Source organism: Oncorhynchus mykiss, chromosome 2 (assembly GCF_057628025.1).
Source record: "Oncorhynchus mykiss isolate SJ-2025 chromosome 2, ASM5762802v1, whole genome shotgun sequence".
NCBI lineage: Eukaryota > Metazoa > Chordata > Actinopteri > Salmoniformes > Salmonidae > Oncorhynchus > Oncorhynchus mykiss.
This window is the reverse complement of record NC_143023.1, coordinates 13,075,993-13,096,566: the sequence shown is the minus strand read 5'-3', so window position 1 is coordinate 13,096,566 and position 20,574 is coordinate 13,075,993. Positions and strand designations below refer to the sequence as shown.

General features: G+C 42.7%; 1 protein-coding gene across 2 annotated transcripts in view; it reads right to left on the bottom strand.

The window, feature by feature from the left end:
- LOC149984850 (collagen alpha-1(VI) chain-like) overlaps positions 1 to 18,932 on the bottom strand; it is a 43,142-nt gene extending 24,210 nt beyond the window's left edge. Inside the window, exons 1-24 of one of the 2 annotated variants that reach the window (XM_090189113.1) lie at positions 18,831 to 18,932; positions 17,856 to 18,000; positions 13,818 to 13,947; positions 11,007 to 11,213; positions 9,922 to 10,078; positions 9,080 to 9,193; positions 8,904 to 8,924; positions 8,696 to 8,716; positions 8,497 to 8,541; positions 6,779 to 6,832; positions 6,577 to 6,621; positions 6,234 to 6,260; positions 6,044 to 6,070; positions 5,855 to 5,899; positions 4,745 to 4,798; positions 3,276 to 3,338; positions 3,121 to 3,183; positions 2,931 to 2,984; positions 2,759 to 2,794; positions 1,697 to 1,822; positions 1,457 to 1,519; positions 1,290 to 1,352; positions 1,158 to 1,208; positions 971 to 1,006 (exon numbers count right to left, since the gene is read on the bottom strand). In XM_090189113.1, the coding sequence (XP_090045239.1) occupies positions 971 to 1,006; positions 1,158 to 1,208; positions 1,290 to 1,352; positions 1,457 to 1,519; positions 1,697 to 1,822; positions 2,759 to 2,794; positions 2,931 to 2,984; positions 3,121 to 3,183; positions 3,276 to 3,338; positions 4,745 to 4,798; positions 5,855 to 5,899; positions 6,044 to 6,070; positions 6,234 to 6,260; positions 6,577 to 6,621; positions 6,779 to 6,832; positions 8,497 to 8,541; positions 8,696 to 8,716; positions 8,904 to 8,924; positions 9,080 to 9,193; positions 9,922 to 10,078; positions 11,007 to 11,213; positions 13,818 to 13,947; positions 17,856 to 17,952 (1,599 nt within the window). In that variant the 5' untranslated portion in view covers positions 17,953 to 18,000; positions 18,831 to 18,932. The remainder of the gene's footprint in view (positions 1 to 970; positions 1,007 to 1,157; positions 1,209 to 1,289; positions 1,353 to 1,456; positions 1,520 to 1,696; positions 1,823 to 2,758; positions 2,795 to 2,930; positions 2,985 to 3,120; positions 3,184 to 3,275; positions 3,339 to 4,744; positions 4,799 to 5,854; positions 5,900 to 6,043; positions 6,071 to 6,233; positions 6,261 to 6,576; positions 6,622 to 6,778; positions 6,833 to 8,496; positions 8,542 to 8,695; positions 8,717 to 8,903; positions 8,925 to 9,079; positions 9,194 to 9,921; positions 10,079 to 11,006; positions 11,214 to 13,817; positions 13,948 to 17,855; positions 18,001 to 18,830) is intronic. The other variant, XM_090189108.1, reaches the window with a different exon arrangement.
- Positions 18,933 to 20,574: the final 1,642 nt, after the last annotated feature.

Below are 20,574 nucleotides of genomic sequence, written 5' to 3'. Positions count from 1 at the left end.
ACCAGGGTACATAGATAGAGAGAGACAGACAGACAGACAGACGTTTAAACCTGCAGGTCCTCTCAGACCAGGGTATCCAGACAGACAGACAGACAGACCTTTAAACCTGCAGGTCCTCTCAGACCAGGGTATATAGATAGAGAGAGACAGAAAGAGAGACAGACAGACAGACAGACCTTTAAACCTGCAGGTCCTCTCAGACCAGGGAATCCAGACAGACAGACAGACAGACAGACCTTTAAACCTGCAGGTCCTCTCAGACCAGGGTATCCAGACAGACAGACCGACAGACAGACAGACCGACAGACAGACCTTTAAACCTGCAGGTCCTCTCAGACCAGGGTATCCAGGCAGACAGACAGACAGACAGACAGACAGACAGACAGACAGACAGACAGACCTTTAAACCTGCAGGTCCTCTCAGACCAGGGTATCCAGACAGACAGACCGACAGACAGACAGACAGACAGACAGACCTTTAAACCTGCAGGTCCTCTCAGACCAGGTTATACAGACAGACAGACAGACAGACAGACAGACCTTTAAACCTGCAGGTCCTCTCAGACCAGGGTATCCAGACAGACAGACAGACAGACAGAGCCAGACAGACAGACAGACCTTTAAACCTGCAGGTCCTCTCAGACCAGGGTATCCAGACAGACAGACAGACAGACAGACAGACAGACCTTTAAACCTGCAGGTCCTCTCAGACCAGGGTATCCAGACAGACAGACAGACAGACAGACAGACCTTTAAACCTGCAGGTCCTCTCAGACCAGGGTATCCAGACAGACAGACAGACAGACAGACAGACAGACAGACAGACCTTTAAACCTGCAGGTCCTCTCAGACCAGGGTATCCAGACAGACAGACAGACAGACAGACAGACAGACCTTTAAACCTGCAGGTCCTCTCAGACCAGGGTATCCAGACAGACAGACAGACAGACAGACAGACAGACAGACAGACCTTTAAACCTGCAGGTCCTCTCAGACCAGGGTATCCCTGTAAGAAGATGAACGAAAAATCTGAAATAGGCAAATGAGGTCCATGGACATTTTGTCCAGACAATGTTGATAAATCATACTTGTAACTAAGAATCAAAACATGAATGCCTACTTATTGCTCAGAAATTCACTGCTGAAGAAATACAGACCTGGAACCCTGGATATCCAGGTTGGCCTTCTCCCTGTGTTCCAGCATCACCCTGAAGAGAGAATCAAGATAATATTGTGTATTCAGAATATTAGCCTCATGATAAATCAGATAAGCTCTTCAATACACTCACCCTTTTCCCAATGGGCCCTGCATCTCCTGGTGCTCCTGGAGGCCCCCTGGGGCCCTTAACACCCTGGGGGGAGAGACCCTGGTCAAAACATGCATTGTAGTTTGCATGTGTTACCACGTGGTACAGCTGTGTCATCATCGAAATCATTAAATGACTGGCCATCGTACCGCAGGCCCGTAAGGTCCCGGCTCTCCTCTGTACCCTTTGAGCCCAGACACTCCACTCAGACCCTTTCAGGGGGAAGAAATGAAGAGAGGGGGTGCGACAATGACTGGAGGTAAAACATCAACCTATATTTAGCAATAGCCCATGAGAGAGCTAGCCTGTTCCCCAAGAAGGTGTTGGTGGAACCATATAAGAAAGAACAAGTGATCACACAGAGTAATAGAGGACCGAGGGACACTCACCTGTGAACCCACGTCTCCAGCCTGACCTTCATGACCCTGTGCTCCAGCAGAGCCTGTGTCACCCGTCTCCCCTTGACCACCTCTTATTCCTGGAGCACCTCTTAGTCCCCTCTCTCCCCCTACACCCTTAAGAGAGACAAATAGGAAGAGAGGAAGAGAGAGTGTCATGTGTGCTCCCTCTCCGGCCTCTAGGTCACCAGGCTGCTCGTTAAGGCGCACACCTGTCACCATTACGCGCACCTGCGCATCGTCAGACTCATCTGGACTCCATCACTTCCTTTATTACCTGCCCTATATATGTCACTCCCTTTGGTTCCTTCCCCGGGCATCATTGTTTCTATTTCATGTCTGTGTGCTGTTTGTGTTTCTTGTTTTGTTTTTAGTTGTATTTATTTATTAAACAACAAACTCCCTGAACTTGCTTCCTGACTCTCAGCACACGTCGTTACAGAGAGTGAGAGGTCACCAGCTTGGATGTGAACAGCATTGTTCAGCTAAACAGCAACTTCCCATCGGTCAACAAGGCCATTTTACCATAATGTAAACATCAAATAAAGGGTTTTTTAAAAGCTAAACCAACTTTTTTGATTCATTATATACTAATGTGTTTTCTTTTACAGTGATACAACTATTTAATTGAGCCATTTAGTCAATGTAGAGCAGGGATCATCAACTAGATTTCTTGAGCAGATTGTCGGGTGGACCGGAGCATAGTTACAAATAGAAAGCAAATTGACCTCAAGAAGCCCTGCTTACATTTGTATTCAATCACGTTTCTCTCTATTATGCGTGTGAATACTTGGGAACAGATTTCTTAAATTCCCTTGGAGCTGATTTCTGTTGTCCAACAATAAAACATAATCAGATGTCACTTCTTTTTAGAAAACTTGGGGGGTCAAATAAAACCACCCCCGGGCCAAATTCGGCCCATGTGCCATCAGTTGGGGTACCCTGATGTTCAGTGATCTAGTAAGATATGTGTCTTCCTGTGTCAGATTATGTGGACAGTGTTCGTCCTGGTCCGGGTGTTGTATTGATTCTAGAACTAGCTGAGTTCCAAACCTCTGTGCCTGGCGCTCCAGACGGTCCAAAGTCCCCCTGTAAAACACAGAAAGGTGGACAGGTGCCTGAGGTCATTGTCCAAATGTTATTGGTTATGGCATTATTTTTCCATTCAACTATAAAAAAATACACCGATACATTTGGGCGTTTATCACAACTGGCACAACTTTACTTCGTCTCCTTGGTCACCCTTATTTCCAGGTCCTCCGATTGGTCCAGGCTCCCCCTACAGACACAGATGAAACAATACAGCCACACAGAAAAGCTATCCTGTGTGATAGATGGATGGATGATTGAATGATCAAATGATTGATTAATTGATTGATTTGATTAGTTGATAAAGCAATAAATTGATTGATTACCTTGGCTCCGTTGGCTCCAGACACTCCAGGAACCCCTGGCTCCCCAGGTGTTCCCATCTCTCCCTGTGGACAGGAAGGTCAAATAGAAACTTAAGTCACTCACACATTAAATAATGCAGAACAGACAATTAAGGTGCTGGGTATGACAGAGTTACCTTTTGTCCAGGTAATCCATAAGATCCTTCATCTCCTTTCTGCCCCAGAGGACCTGGCTCCCCCTATCAGAGGAAACAGTCATTACCAACATCAACCAGTCTGAACTTAAATATGAATACTTCAGATCAGAGGAAACTTAAATATGAATACTTTAGATCAGAGGAAACAGTCATTACCAACATCAACCAGTCTGAACTTAAATATGAATACTTCAGATCAGAGGAAACTTAAACATGAATACTTCAGATCAGAGGAAACAGTCATTACCAACATCAACCAGTCTGAACTTAAATATGAATACTTCAGATCAGAGGAAACTTAAACATGAATACTTCAGATCAGAGGAAACTTAAACATGAATACTTCAGATCAGAGGAAACAGTCATTACCAACATCAACCAGTCTGAACTTAAATATGAATACTTCAGATCAGAGGAAACTTAAATATGAATACTTTAGATCAGAGGAAACAGTCATTACCAACATCAACCAGTCTGAACTTAATTATGAATACTTCAGATCAGAGGAAACTTAAACATGAATACTTCAGATCAGAGGAAACATTCATTACCAACATCAACCAGTCTGAACTTAAATATGAATACTTCAGATCAGAGGAAACTTAAACATGAATACTTCAGATCAGAGGAAACATTCATTACCAACATCAACCAGTCTGAAATTAAACATGAATACTTCAGATATAACTAACAGCATGAATCTACTATTTATCTAGTATTATTCTGTCCAAGTGGGTGACTGGTAAAGACTCCCAAACAAATAAACTCCCACTCATACCCCAATCAGATATAAACAAACAAAAGGATTGTTCTTATCCGCCTGGCTAATTACCCCAACCATGGCAGAAAAAACACACTCAAAATAACCCTGTCTCATCTTCTGATTTTGTTTGAACTGAATTGCTTTCAACCGCAGAATGAAGCACACCTGCTTTAACAGCAAAAAGGGAATGACTATGAAGTCTGCTGAGGACAGAGTTATGGGAATAATGTGTAGTATCGTAACTCCCTGTTTGCAGTACATGTCAGTCTACTGACTAGCTCTGGCTCCTAGAGCGCTATTGGCTGCCAAGTGGTTCTTGGCTGTGGGGGGAAAATTCTGGGAAATGATGAACGCTTGGTGTAACGCTCCCAGAGTTTCACTGTAACTAGTCTAGGAGGTCATGAATACAGTAAGCTGTGGTGTGTGCGGGTGTGTGTGGTGCGTGTAGTGTGTGTGTTGGTGTGTGTGGTGCGTGTAGTGTGTGTGTAGTGTGTGTGTGTGGATGTGTGTGGTGCGTGTAGTGTGTGTGTGGGTGAGTGTGGTGAGTGTGGTGTGTGTGTGTGGGTTCGTGTGGTGCGTGTGTGGGTTTGTGTGGTGAGTGTGGTGAGTGTGTGGGTTTGTGTGGTGAGTGTGGTTCGTGTGGTGACTCTGGCTACATGACCTTGCATGACTCCCATAGACTTACCTCTGCCCCCTCGTCTCCTCTACAACCAGACAGGCCCATAACCCCAGATTCTCCCTACAGAGAGAGAAAGAGAGAGGGCCACGTGGGAGTTTACTGCACATTTCATGGAATAACACAAACATGTGTGACCTCACTGAAGGTTTCCAGAGAAACAGAACTCTCTAATGTACTTTGTAATCTGGAACTACTACACAGTTTTTTGCTCTGAAAAACATCTGCTCTGGTTTGAGAAGCATGTCAAGGGATTCAGGACCCGAGGTGGAGGTGGGGGTGGGGACTGTCTTTAAGCTAAATCTTAAATTTTAATAATTTTTTGGTAAATATTTTTTTATTATTTGATTTTATTGATTTATATATATATTTTAAATATATATTTGTTTTATTTCAGAAAAAACAGTGTACAGACAAAAAGTATAGAAACAGACAATGATAACATATGCTTATTAGTGATAACATAGTTTTATTTGTGAATTTACATAGATGAATATGACGTTTTTCCATTAGTGCAATTCGATTTATGAAGTAAAATAGTTTTTCTTTATCCTTTTCATAGTTAAGGAACTTCCTGTCAAATCTCCCAGGGGGGGGGGGGGGGGGGGGTCTAAAGGGATGTGACCATGAGGCTTTAGTGCTGAACATTTAGTCTATAAAACACATATATGATTCATCTGGCTCATATCCACCATGCAGCACCTGGATCGGTTTTAAGATAATTTTAATTTTTTTGGCACCCTGTTATGCTCCATATAGTGCCTCACGGGGATGGACAAAAGTATTGCTCTGTACTGTATAATAGGTCCAGAGCCTATGGAAGAAGGTACAGGTGTTACAAAATACTAACAGCCTTCAGCATGGGCTGAGCCATCCTTCGTCTGTATTTCATTCTCATCTTGTTTTCGTCTCAACCCCTCTAATAATTCTGGAATATGGGTGTATATAAAGGGAGACCTGTGAGGGCGAAGCCTGCATCCCTGTTTAATTGGTCACTCACACTTTACGAGGCCTTGATAGCCTTGTTTTTCTGTTTGTAAGTTTACAGAGTGATACTCTTGTTAAACATTTAATAATGTGGGGGCTGTGTGTTGAGTAAGAGGTAGAAAACAAACAAACCACAAGGCCATCCTTCCCGTCCACTCCATCCGCTCCTTTCTCACCCTAGAAACACATGGGTCACATGACTTCATTCCCACCACTGCAACTGGTTGAATTGGTGAGTATGTGACAATGTGCATGACTGAATGGATGGATGGACACATGAATGAATGAATGAATGAATGATGCATAAGATCAACAACATACCTTTTGTCCAGATGGTCCTCTTGGACCCTGTAGGGCAAAATAACGTTTGAACATTTTGACAGCTGAACCTATGGCTGTTGGATGATTTGATGTGATGTATTCTTTGTTTACATTATATACGTATGTACTACAAGGTTTATAAACACTATTATAATCACTATTACTCTCCACAAAATCGATGAGAGCTTACTCTGTCACCAGTAGGACCACGGTCACCCTGTAGAGAAAGAGAGTGACGAATATCAGAGTTTAGCTTCTAAGCACTTAATACGGATCGGGACAGTTAAAATTCCTGGTGTTGGAAACACTGGAAACATATGGCATATTTCAATCCAGTTAAGTGAATGCTCATGGAACATTGCATTAGCTAACCTCAAACAGCCAGACAAGTATGTCTCTAAATATTGCATTTACGCCATAGCTCTAAATTCTACCAGGCAATGTTACATTATAGCTAACCAGCATGTGTTATGAATAATCTAAAACATTCAAAGTGGTACATATTTTTATTTTAGATAAATAATCACTCTGACCTTCTCTCCTCTGTGTCCTTGGGGCCCTTGGTCACCTGCATTCCCCTAGGTGACAAAGATATGATCCACATGTGATCCACATATGATCCACATTGCCTGTAGCCATAATCTGTAGCATCAAACAGGCTACAAAGCATAATGTCTCCACAGTCTACAGTCAGCAGACAGACAAGCTCATGTTCTGTAATGTGTCATATACTACCTTTGCTCCCAAACTTCCCGGTCTCCCGGCAACCCCCTGACGTCCTGGAGTTCCCTGAAAAAAATAATCATATCTATTTCTCATTGTCATCAGTCAACCTCTTCCAGTGTTAGTCATTCTGAAGCAGAGTCTGAGTGAAGCCGTTTGTATAAACTGTGTTAAGCTACAGGAAGCTTCTGTCCCCAAGCAATACGACTGATAAATAGATGACAAAATAGCTACATGGACTATCTGAGTTAACCTTGTATCTTTACTGAGCTTTTATTTTTATTTGTGTACTGTCTCTGTTCACACACACAGGGCCCTACACACACACACACACACACACACACACACACACACACACACACACACAGTCTCTGTTCACACGCACAGGGCCCTACACACACACACACACACACACACACACACACACACACACTGTCTCTGTTCACACGCACAGGGCCCTACACACACACACACACACACACACACACACACACACACACACACACACACACACACACACACACTGTCTCTGTTCACACGCACAGGGCCCTACACACACACACACACACACACACACACACACACACACACACACACACACACACACACACACACACACACACACACACACACACACACACACACACACACACACACACACACACACACACACACACACACACACACACACACACACAGTCTCTTATCACACGCACAGGGTCCTACACACACACACACACACACACACACATACACACACACACACACACACACACACACACACACACACACATATATCCTGTTGCCTAGTCACCTTACCCTTATATATATATATATATATATATATACATATATATATATCTACCTCCAACATTCCAATGTTCCTGCACATTGTAAATATGGTATTGGAACTGACCCTGTATATAGTATGCTTACTTACTTACTTATTGTTAGGTTTTGAGTTTGCAAGAAAGGCATTTCCCATTGAGACAGAGAAGAAAGTCTTGGACTTGCCAGACTGCCAGAAGTTGTGCACAGAACACGGTACTGTACAATAGAATCAATCAAACTAAGCTTTTTCAGTTCCACTACCTCCTCGTCTCCTTAATGCATTTCTTAGCTGGAACACACAACAGCTGTGTTGACTAGCAGTGGGCTAGGCAGGCCATCTGGACGCCATGATTAGATCAGACACAGAGAAGGCCAGAGTCATTTGTCCCCATCAGGTAAACAGGGGCCTGGGGGCACGCTCAGATCACACATAGAAATGTATGTTATAGAGTGGACATGATTCCCTATTCCACATGACATAGAAGCATGGCTTTTCTATGTAATATATTTCTATATATTTCTATCTCAATGTTCCATAACCCTGCACCCCATGGAATACGGTCCTGGTAAAGCCCCTTCTCCACCCCCCAACGCTTACTAATCCCTTACTTAGTCACTGAGAGTTGGAGCTAAGCAAACCATCAGTAATTTGAGGTAAGTATAAGGTAAGGTAAGTATATCTAAGAACGCAGCGATGGGCATTTTCAACATTTTCACCAATAGCTAAGGTGGGCGACAGATAGCCTAGCGGTTAAGAGCGTTGGGCCAGTGACTTAAAGGTTGCTGTTTGAATCTGTCGATGTGCCCTTGAGCAAGGCACTCTAATAACCCTAATTGACGAGCGTCTGGTAAATCTAAATGTGGTGTTTTAACTAAAAGGAAAACAGAGAGCACCCTACCGCGCCCCCTCCTGCACCAGCAGGGCCTTGAGATCCCAGGGGAGCCTGTGAAACAAAGAACACGGATGAGAAAGACTTCTGACTCCACTGGACCCCATATTAAGACTATACTGAGATCAGATTAATCAAGACAAACAATCTGTAATGAAGTTTTCTGCGAGATCATGTTGAAAAGGGACGACAATGTGATCAGGCTTACCTTGCACTCGAACGAACAGCACTGAAAAAGAACAATAAACATAAATCAACCCCAGTCATAATCACTGTTCATAAATAAGATCACAAACAACAATCATCACACTGTATTGGTCGGGAACTATCAAATCAAATTGTATTGGTAACATACACATATTTAGCAGATGTTGTAGCGAAATGCTTGTATCAAAAAGACTGAAGAAAAAACTCACCACAGATTCAGAATCCTTGTACTACAGATCCATAAAAGAAGAGACAGACATTTGGTTAGAATAGTCTGTTTGGGCAACAACAAAAATGGCCTACAGTAAATTACATTTAGGTACAGGGCCTTGGTTTAAAAATGGCCGCTTGTATGATGGTAACTATGTGACGATGGTGTACTCACCATGGTAGACACTATGGAGCTGATGGTGTTCCTAACAACCTGCAGGTCCTCACTAGTAGCAGACATGTTATGGGTGTGTTGTACATCTGTTGCTATGGAACCAAGTCTGTTGTCCTGCAGAGAGAGAGAGAGAGAGGTGGAGGGGGAGAGAGAGAGAGAGAGAGAGAGAGAGAGAGAGAGAGAGAGAGAGAGAGAGAGAGAGAGGGAGAGAGAGAGAGAGCGAGAGGGAGTGGGAGAGAGGTGGAGGGGGAGAGAGAGAGCGCGAGGGAGCGGTAGAGAGGTGGAGGGGGAGAGAGAGAGAGAGAGGGAGAGAGAGAGAGAGAGAGAGAGAGAGAGAGAGAGAGAGAGGTGGAGAGAGAGAGAGTGAGAGCGAGCCTTAGAGACAGAGCAGAGACTGAAACACTGAAAAACTACCTCAAACTAGAAAAACTACAGTAAAAAAAGGCTATTTTAATTGTTTTAATTATTTTTTATTTTTTATTTAACTAGGAAAGTCACTTATTTACAATGATGGCCTACCCCAGCCAAACCCGGACGACGCTGGGCCAATTGTGCGCCGCCCTATGGGACTCCCAATCACGGCCGTATGTGATAAAGCTTGTATTTTGGCATACCCACACATTCTTGAGGTGCAAGAGAAAAATGCAAAGACTACATATACATATATAATATATAAAATACAGTGGGATCCTTGAGTTAAAAAACTCAAGGATGTGAGACTACAGCCAATCCAGTTTGTTTGAGCAGTATTAGTTATTGTATTTCCATGACCACTACAGAGGGCAAAGTTCTCTGTCTACAACCTGGGCCTTCTAGCCAGAGCTCTATTCCCTCTTGATTACCAGGTGATGTGGAGTGATAGCCACGCTGAAGATGTTAATGTTCATGGCTCTGGCCTCAGACACGGTGTGTGCCACCCCGCCACACGGCTCCTTATAGCCGTCTAGCGGGTGGCCATCTGTCACCACCACCATGTACTTGTTGCCATGGAGAGGAGAGCTGTGGGTTGAAGAAAGAGATACAACGAAGCAGAACGTGTGAGTCAAACGGGATCCTTTCTGTATAATTGTGGAGCAGACTTTATTTTGTCAGAAGCTTTGTGGAGGAACTCCATCTCCTAGGAGAGGTTTGAATGTCTATCTGTTTACCCCTGCAAAGATGCAGGAAATGTGTTTTTAACTTGCTCCTGACAAAACGTTGAACTCTGCTCCAAGGTGTAAATATCAAAGCATTTTCCTAAGGGCACTATAGAAGTGAAGGAGGAACGTATTACACAATATCAAAGTATCATGCACGGTATATTGGGATGAAACGCATGTGTTTTAAGACACTCTCTCACACACGTCACATTTGAGATGTATGCATACATGCAGACACAGACAGACAGACAGACAGACAGACAGACAGACAGACAGACAGACAGACAGACAGACAGACAGACAGACAGACAGACAAGACTAACTAACTAATTAACTGACTGATCGATCAATTGACTGGTACTAACTACTCAATCAACCAATCTGTCACGCCCTGATCTGTTTCACCTGTCCTTGTGATTGTCTCCACCCCTTCCAGGTGTCGCTTATTTTCCACAGTGTATTTATCCCAGTGTTTCCTGTCTCTCTGAGCCAGTTTGTCTTGTATGTTTCCAAGTCAACCAGCGTGTTTCTCCCCGTGCTCCTGCTTTTGCTAGTCCTCCCGGTTTTGACCCCATGCCTGTTTTCTGGACTCCGTACCCGCCTGCCTGTCCAGTCTGCCTGCCCTGACCTCGAGCCTGCCTGCCACTCTGTACCTCCTGGACTCTGATCTGGTTTTGACCTTTTGCCTGTCCACGACCATTCTCTCTCTACCCTTTTAACTAATAAATATAAAATACTCAAACCATCTGCATCTGGGCCCTGAGCCCTTATACAATCAATGGACTCACCCTGTCATCAGCTGCCCTGTTGCTACGGAGATGGCACAGTCGGTGTGGGTTCCCTTGCCGATGTAGCGAATGTCCTGTATAGCTCTCTTTAGCTGAGCTCTTCCTTGGGCCTCCTTGGTGCTGGTCAACTCCCTCATCACCTTTACCTCATCACTGTAGTGCAGCACTCCCACACTCCACGTCAGGTTACGCTCACAGCTGTAGTATCTAGATGAGTACAGGAAGAGCTATGTCACAATGGCACACAAAGAGTGACACCAAGCAAGTTACCTTTGATCTACATGCACTACAGGGACAATTCCCCTAAATCAGCAGTATTTAATTTACTGTCTACAGATTAGAAGGCAGGGAGTTCACTCATGGGAATGATGTATTGATTCCCAGAGGGGAGAAAGTGGTACTAAAACCTGATAGAACAAATCTATTACAAGTTTTACGTCTTGTCAAGCCCCAAGCACATTTACACCCATCGTCCTCCTGCTATTTTCTCCAGTACCCAATCAAACCATCAGGCAGTTGCTATTCTGATGAAGTCAATGAACGATACATAAATATTCAACCAACCGTGTCAAGAACCAGGAGCTGTCAATAACTAGGTGTTCTTTAGCTCTTTGAACTTTAGGTCAGTAGCATTTTGCATACTTCAGTAGGATCACATCACTAATGAATCACATCACAAAAAAATATATATACTATTTTGGCTGTTTTGCAAAGAAGTTGTGCTGAGTCAGACACATTAGAGGATACACCATGATCTTTGGCAAATGGCATACTTGGACTTTTATCCTTCCTTTATAAACATTGAGCTGATGATATTTTATTGTACAACAATGTCTTGAATCACAGGGCTTCTCCAAAACATGGGCCCCAATTCAATAAATGTCAGATAATGACAAAGCTCACTGTGTGCCTGCATGACTGAAAGTGTTGTTCTCTTATATGTGTATTTCTGATCACGTGAAGACGTCATTCATCAGGTCCTCTGAACTTCAGGAGGACAACTCCTTAGCTGTAAGGTGAGACTTCGTTAGATAGAGATAACATATCAACCTTCCTCTCAGTCAGGAATGCAGCTCAGTGCCCCAAAGGTAAACCCCAAACCTTTTCTGGGCGAATGATTTGGAATGGCTGCACTGAACAAACACACACAGTCACTCATTACACTTGCTGCCTGTCTGAGCTTGTTAGTGAGTAACACGCACACACACACACACACACTGACGTACACACACACAGGCAATCAGTGATGAAGCGTATTGGTATGGGCCACAGAAAACACAGCTCAAATATTTTAACCGTAATAGTTGCACTGTTTCCCGAACAGTGGGATGGCAAAAGCAAATCTATTACGATTATAATAGATAGGTTGCAGCATCTGTATAAATGCCGGTGGTCTTAGAAAAAAGCCCAATGCGTTTTGTAGTTCAACAAGATGAGCTGTCTTGGCCTCCGTAGACCGCTTTCCTTCAGTCAAATGACCAAATCGCCCCTCTAGTGGCCTCATGGATGGAATGTTATTCATATTTGTCATCATTTCATAATGAATAAACGTTTCTTTTTTTTACTCCCAAACTCCGGTGTTTTAATGTCAAACGATTTTGTTATATTTTTCTGTGATGTATAAAAGTGTAAGAGTGGGATGCAAACTTAAAATGTAATAAATTTGAACTCTATATCTGTCACACCCGGATCTGTTTCACCTCTCTTTGTGATTGTCTCCACCCCCCTCCAGGTGTTGCCCATCTTCCCCATTATCCCCTGTGTATTTATACCTGTGTTCTCTGTTTGTCTGTTGCCAGTTTGTCAAGTCAACCAGTGTTTTTGTTCTCAGCTCCTGCTTTTCCCAGTCTCTATTTTTCTCCCCCTCCTGGTTTTGACCCTTGGCTGTCCTGACTTTGAACCCGGCAGCCTGACCACTCTGCCTGAGCCTGCCTGCCGACCAGTACCTCTGGATTATTGACCCCTGCCTACCCTGACCCTGAGCCTGCCTGCCGTCCGGTACCGTTGCCCCAGCCCTGGTTTACTGACCCCTGCCTACCCTGACCCTGAGCCTGCCTGCCGTCCGGTACCGTTGCCCCAGCCCTGGTTTACTGACCCCTGCCTACCCTGACCCTGAGCCTGCCCTGTTGGATTATTAAACCATTGTTAATTTGACGTGTCTGCACCTGGGTCTTACCTTACCTGCATCATATTAACGCAACCCTGAGCACCATGTAAGGAGAGAAGCTGTTCTCATACACTACCTCTCAGCCCCGATTCATCACTGTAGAACCACAGGTCACACAGAGGTCAACACACAACCGTGTTTATAAGACTGCATGTAGTGAGGCAGACCTCCTGAGATGATCATCAACAACACATTGTCAGGAGAACACTACTGCCCAGAGCAGCTATCAATGGTCATTCTGCATGTCGCTTATCAAGGTGGGTCTGAGTGTGTGGTAAATAATACTGGTACAATATGACTGTTTTTTTTTATAATGATCACAGAGGGGAGTTTAAGAAATGAAACAGGAGGTATGGCGATGGAGGCCTCTGTAGGAGGATTGATATTGTTTGGTCTGCGCTAGTCTGTGGGGTGAATAAGCGGGCAGGCGCAAGTTTCCCAGAAGCCTTGTCGCTAACATGACACTTGATTTCTCTTGGCAAGCTCGCCATAATCATTACTACGTAGCATTAATTACCGTTTAGTTGCCAAATGTCATGAATTGAAGTAAGGGACCTGAAAGCACCCACATCATGTTAACCACATGATTTCTTAATGAATACCAGTCATGTAGCTGAAACTGTCAGTATGGAGGTGATACACACCTAGTATTGAGCTGGTCCACAAAGTCCAGGGCAAACTGCTTGATCTGATCAACAAAGGAGCCGTAGGGCTTGGCCCTCAGTGCCACACTCTCTGAGGTGTCCAGAACAATGTACACATCCGCTGGGCAGTCTGGGGAAACAAGAAGGGGAGGATAATGTTAGATTTGACATGGCATAAAATAAATGTACAAAATATTTTTACAAATTGTGATACTGTGTTCAATATAGTTTAAAAAAAATGTTTATTCTGGATACTGAAACAGGCTTATTTTTTATTAAACTGACTGTTCTGGTTAAATTCAACTTCAAGACAGTTTTCAACACATATGATGAAAACGTACTCTGTTTTAGTCATTGACAAAAAGAAAGGAACTATGAAAAAAATCCATGAACAGACATTATGTGGAATTCCCACTGGTGAGCTCAATTCCCAAGAATTTCTGAAGAACTGCTTCTTTATAGCCAACTCAGCCAAGGATCATTTTCAAATGGGATGACATCTCCTTACAGAATATTTGATAGAAAATGATTCAAATAAAAGTGAAAGTCCCCCAGTAAAATATTACTTGAGTAAAAGTCTAAAAGTATCTGGTTTTAAATGTACTTAAGTACAGTGGTGGAAAACCTACTCATTGTCATACTAAAGTAAAATTACAAAGTAAATGATATACATCAAATTACTTATACTAAGCAAACCAGACGGCACAACTGTATTTTTTTAAATGTACGGCTAGTCAGGGGCACACCACAACACTCAGAAATAAATGACTAAGGCAGTATTTGTGTTAAGTGAGTCCACCAGATCAGAGGCCGTAGGGATGACAACACATTATATTGATACAGTATGTGCGTGAATTGGATATTGCTGTCCTGGCTGAGCATTTTTTTTGTTCTCCGTTATTTTACCAGGTAAGTTGACTGAGAACACATTCTCATTTGCAGAAACGACTTGGGGAATAGTTACAGGGGAGAGGAAGGGGATGAATGAGCCAATTGTAAACTGGGGATTATTAGGTGACCGCGATGGTTTGAGGGCCAGATTGGGAATGTAGGACACCGGGGTTAACACTCCTACTCTTACAATAAGTGCCATGGGATCTTTAATGACCTCAGAGAGTCAGGACACCGGGGTTAAAACCCCTACTCTTACAATAAGTGCCATGGGATCTTTAATGACCTCAGAGAGTCAGGACACCGGGGTTAACACCCCTACTCTTACAATAAGTGCCATGGGATCTTTAATGACCTCAGAGAGTCAGGACACCGGGGTTAAGACCCCTACTCTTACAATAAGTGCCATGGGATCCTTAATGACTGCAGAGAGTCAGGACACCGGGGTTAACACCCCTATTCTTACAATAAGTGCCATGGGATCTTTAATGACCGCAGAGAGTCAGGACACCGGGGTTAACACCCCTACTCTTACAATAAGTGCCATGGGATCTTTAATGACTGCAGAGAGTCAGGACACCAGTTTAACGTCCCATCCAAAAGATGGCACCCTACAAAGGGCAGTGTCCCCAATCACTGGCATTGGGATATTCTTTAGACCAGAGGAAAGAGTGCTCCCTACTGGCCCTCCAACAACACTTACAGGTAGCATCTGGTCTCCCATCCAGGGAATGACCAGGACCAACCCTGCTTAGCTTCAGAAGCAAGCCAGCAGTGGTATGCAGGGTGGTATGCTGCTGGCAGCATTTGAATTGTAATAAGTAACAAATGAAATAAGTACATTTGGGTGTCAGGGATAATTATTGGGAGTAGAATTTACATATTTTCTTTAGGAATGTAGTAGAGTAAAAGTAAAAGTAGTCAACAAAAAAATATATAGATACTGAAGGAATAAAACGACTTAAGTAGGACTTTAAAGTATTTTTTACATAATTACTTGACACCACTGGTCGTTGCTATAACAACTAGCATAGAATGCTTTCTGAACACAAATCCAATTTGGTCACAGCGTTTGGAGAGTCAGTTTTCCAGAATGGATTTGAAAAGAAATTTGAGCATTAAGGCCTGCAGTGTGAACAAAGCTTTAGCCCTATACAGACACATAGAGAAATGGCTGGTTCAATCCAAAGATCTTAGATCAAAGGTCTTATTACACAGGTACTCCATATATCAACATGTTGTAGTAGAGAGATTACATGCAACCTCCTAACAACTGCTCAGAGGATATTGACTGACAACAAGATTTACTGACCTCCCTCTGTTTTCTATTACAGGGGTTGAGCAAATTTGGGTTTGGTTAATCAATTTGGCCACTTTCCCAAATCATATACTGTATCATCTCCAGCACGAAACAACTGTCTATTCAGAAAGTACTCAGACCCCTTGAATTTGTTACGTTACAGCCTTATTCTAAAATGTATTAAATTATTTTTTTCCCTCAACAATCTACACACAGTACAAAGTGAAAACTGTTTTTTGACAATTTTGCAAATGTATAAAAGATAAAAAAACTGAAATACCTTATTTACATACGTATTCAGACCCTTTACTATGAGACTTGCAAAAATGGGGAGAAAGGCCTTGGTCAGGGAGGTGACAATGAACCCGATGGTCAATCTGAAAGAGCTCCAGATTTCCTCTGTGGAGATGGGAGAACCTTCCAGAAGGACAACCAACTCTGTAGCATTCCACCAATTAGGCCTCTATGGTAGAGTGGCCAGACAGCCCACTTGGAGTTTGCCAAAAAGAACCTAAAGACTCTCAGACCATGAGAAACAAGATTCTCTGGTCTAATGAATCCAAGATTGAACTCTTTGGCCTGAATACCAAGCGTCACGTCTGGAGGAAACCCGGCACCATCCCTACGGTGAAGCATGGTGGTGGCAGCATCATGCTGTGGGGATGTTTTTCAGCGGCAGGGACTGTGAGACCAGTCAGGATTGAGGGCAAGATGAACGGAGCAAAGTACAGAGACCTCCTTGGTGAAAACCTGCTCCAGAGTGCTCAGGGCCACAGACTGGGGCGAAGGTTCACCTTCCAACATGACAGTGACCCTAAGCACACAGCCAAGACAATGCAAAAGTGGCGTCGGGACAAGTCTGTGAATGTCCTTGAGTGGTCCAGCCAGAGCCCGGACTTGAACCCGATCGACATCACTGGAGAGTCCTGAAAAGAGCTGTGCAGCAACACTCCCCATCCAACCTGACAGAGCTTGAGAAGATCTGCAGAGAACAATGAGAGAAACTCCCCAAATACCGGTGTGCCAAGCTTGTAGTGTCATACCCAAGAAGACTTGAGGCTGTAATCGCTGCCAAAGGTGCTTCAACAAAGTACTGAGTAAAGGGTCTGAATACTCATGTAAATGTGATATTTCCGTTTTTTTTATTTGCAAACATTTCTAAAAACCTGTTTTTGCTTTGTCATTATGGGCTATTGTGTGTGGATTGGTGAGTTAAAAAATATTTAATAGATTTTAGTATAAGGCTGTAACGTAACAAAATTGAGAAAAAATAAAGGGGTCTGAATACTTTCCGAATGCACTGTATGTGAAAATTGCGCATTTATATGATCTGTGGTTAACAAGATAAGAGGAAAGAAATCCAAAGAAGTGCTTCTCTGACATCACAGGAAGGATAAAAAAAATGTTAACAGTGATTTTCAAAACCTTCAACGAGTTTCTAGCCAGAGGGAGGATATTTTTCTTGATCCCCACGTCACCGCCAACCTCATAGTGTTCTAAAATCACTGTTTTTAAAATGTTTAAACTTTCAATGATGTCATCAGGTAGGTTTTTTTATTATACAAAAAGTAGACATGTTGTTTTCACGTGTTGACTATGTGTTGACTATGGTACGGTGCTGGAGATGATGAAAATGAGGTTGAAATGTGATGGAGTTGCCCTTTAAAGTGCATCTAAATTAATATTTACTACCATTTCACTTGGCAACATTAAGGATTATTGTGTTTAATGCTTTGCTTTGGCAAATGTTCAACAGATATTAAGCATTGGCATAACATCTTGCTAAGTAAAAAAAGAGTGGGCAGGAGAGCAAGGCTACTCAGGTACAGCTTGGCTTGATAGCCTACCATAGAGGTCTCCTCTGTTCCTCCCATTGAGAGAGCAGGCACCGTGGACTAGCGACACCAACGAGAGAAGTAGAATAGCACCGGTCAGCTTCATCATGGGAGAGGCCTTCTGGAGACGCAGGGGAGAAGGGACTTCATGGGGGACCTAGAGGCCAAATAAAAATATTCACTAAAAAGAGAATGTTTAAGCACATCCAGCTTGAGTGGTCAAAGCCTGAAACCCCTCTTCACACCCAGCCTCCATACATCCTGTTGTAGGTCTTTATAATCATCATCCAAATATAAATACATCAGAATTTTCCTCAGTCAACATCGGTATCTACTACCTACCTTCAACAAGTCAACATCGGTATCTACTACCTACCTTCAACAAGTCAACATCGGTATCTACTACCTACCTTCAACAAGTCAACATCGGTATCTACTACCTACCTTCAACAAGTCAACATCGGTATCTACTACCTACCTTCAACAAGTCAACATCGGTATCTACTACCTACCTTCAACAAGTCAACATCGGTATCTACTACCTACCTTCAACAAGTCAACATCGGTATCTACTACCTACCTTCAACAAGTCAACATCGGTATCTACTACCTACCTTCAACAAGTCAACATCGGTATCTACTACCTACCTTCAACAAGTCAACATCGGTATCTACTACCTACCTTCAACAAGTCAACAAGAGTAAATGCTTTTCAAAAATAAAGTACAGTGTTTAAAAAAACATGTATTGACAAATGATTTTCCAATACTGGTATTTCCAAATGCTTTGGTGCATAATGCTTATGACTTAACTTCAGATCCCATTGAATCCACACTTGACAACAGAGAGGTTTCCTTACCATTCTAAAGACAAGTGGCATGGTTCTAAACTGACAAATGGATTTGTTCCAAACTCTTCTAAAGTGACCAGTGGTAGGTTCTAAGCACTTTAGAATACCTGTGTGTTTAATAAAGTGGCATTTCTTACCTTTCTCTTTTTTGCATATGTGTTAAAATGTGAATATCCCACAGGTTTGTGTTGTCCAGGTGTGTTTGCTGCTCTCTCTGCTAGCAGTCTGTGCAACAGGAGAGGGTGGGGCTCACCTGCAAAGTGTCCTCCCATCTCATACAGTTTACACCCCACACAATCCTTACTGCTACCTTACAGCAGCTTCTACTGAGGCCGATAGAGTAAATTACAGGGGATTTAATAAAGTAGGCTGCACAAATACATAGCACACAGTGCAATCTTTGCTGTTTTCTAAACTAATTTTGGATGAAGTATCGATGTGTGTGGCCTAAAAATATTGCCAGTAGTGAAGATTCAAGGCCCTCTGAAGGTTCCATGTCCTCTTAGAGAAGTTTCTACAGGATGCACTTCCTCACATTATAACAGTTTCACAGTCTTCACCTCAGAATGACATGGAGGTCTGACTCAGTCAACTGAACAAGACTGTGCGAAGAATGAGAACACAGTTCTTGGCTAAAGTTGTTCGATTCAAGTGTCTGCAAAGTCCAATCTAAACAATGTAATGGATCTCAAATAGCATTTGGCTCTCCCCAGATCATACCTGAAGGAGTCCTTTCATTGCTATAAACTTGGCCTTAAGAATAAGTTCACATGCAGATAAGTATCTGCAGCATGCAATTCAAATCTGATATGGACTGGTCTTTGTCTCAGCTGGGCCTGTTTTGCCCTCAGGCTAACATAATGGAAGTCAGGAACTGCGAAGGCCAAACATGCAATTACATGCATCCCGCATGCAACCTGGCTGCCACCACTGACAGACCATCGTGCTCCTAAGTATGGATGGAAATGTTCAGCATGGTAGACAGGGGCAAAGATTTCCACAATCACTCAAAGTAAATTGCACACTGGTTTTCTTGTTCAACATTTATTTGATCAATAGATGATTGTATCTCCTAACTTGGTATAGGCTCTGAGATGAAATAGGCTATGAAGTCACTCTCCTATCTCACAGCAATAGGCTACTATAATAGATCCATTACTATACTATATATTTTAAATAGGCTACTGGTCTATTTACTTTCGATGCTTATTGAATGAGAGACAGATCAAGGGTAGCTTAACATTTGTTGTGTAGCGGTAATAAACCAGTCATGTAAGACAATAAGAGACATGTCCAAAGGGAGTGACATATATAGGGAAGGACCCGAAGGGAGTGACATATATAGGGGAGGAAATATGATATGATCAGGCTATGATTTAGGCCTATATACTGTGATAGAAGTGAAATAAATATTATACGACATACTATGTGAGATAGTATACGACAATTTGTGCATAACCATGGTCTGAGCTGATTGTGGAAAAATGCACACTTTCCAACTGACAAATATATAATCTACCAAGATTTAAAAATAACTGAAATTTGCACAAGATGGAGGTAATGTTGGAACAGCACTAACAAAATTACAGTTAACTAAAATGTACAGTTAATCCAGTATAAACTAATGTATATAATTTAATACACAAGAGACAACATTCACAAATTCTACAGCACCAGGCAGAGTAATGTCTTAAATGTCAAATGAACAATTACTCAGTAATCCATGCATTCTGGGAATGCTATAAAATCCCAAAGTTATGGGCGGTGTTAGGAAGTTGGCTGTCAGAAGTATTACAATGTAAATGTACTTTTAATCCTCCTGTCTTAATATTTCAAGACATGGCACATGAGCGTGGAGATACAACATAGATTGGACAAAAT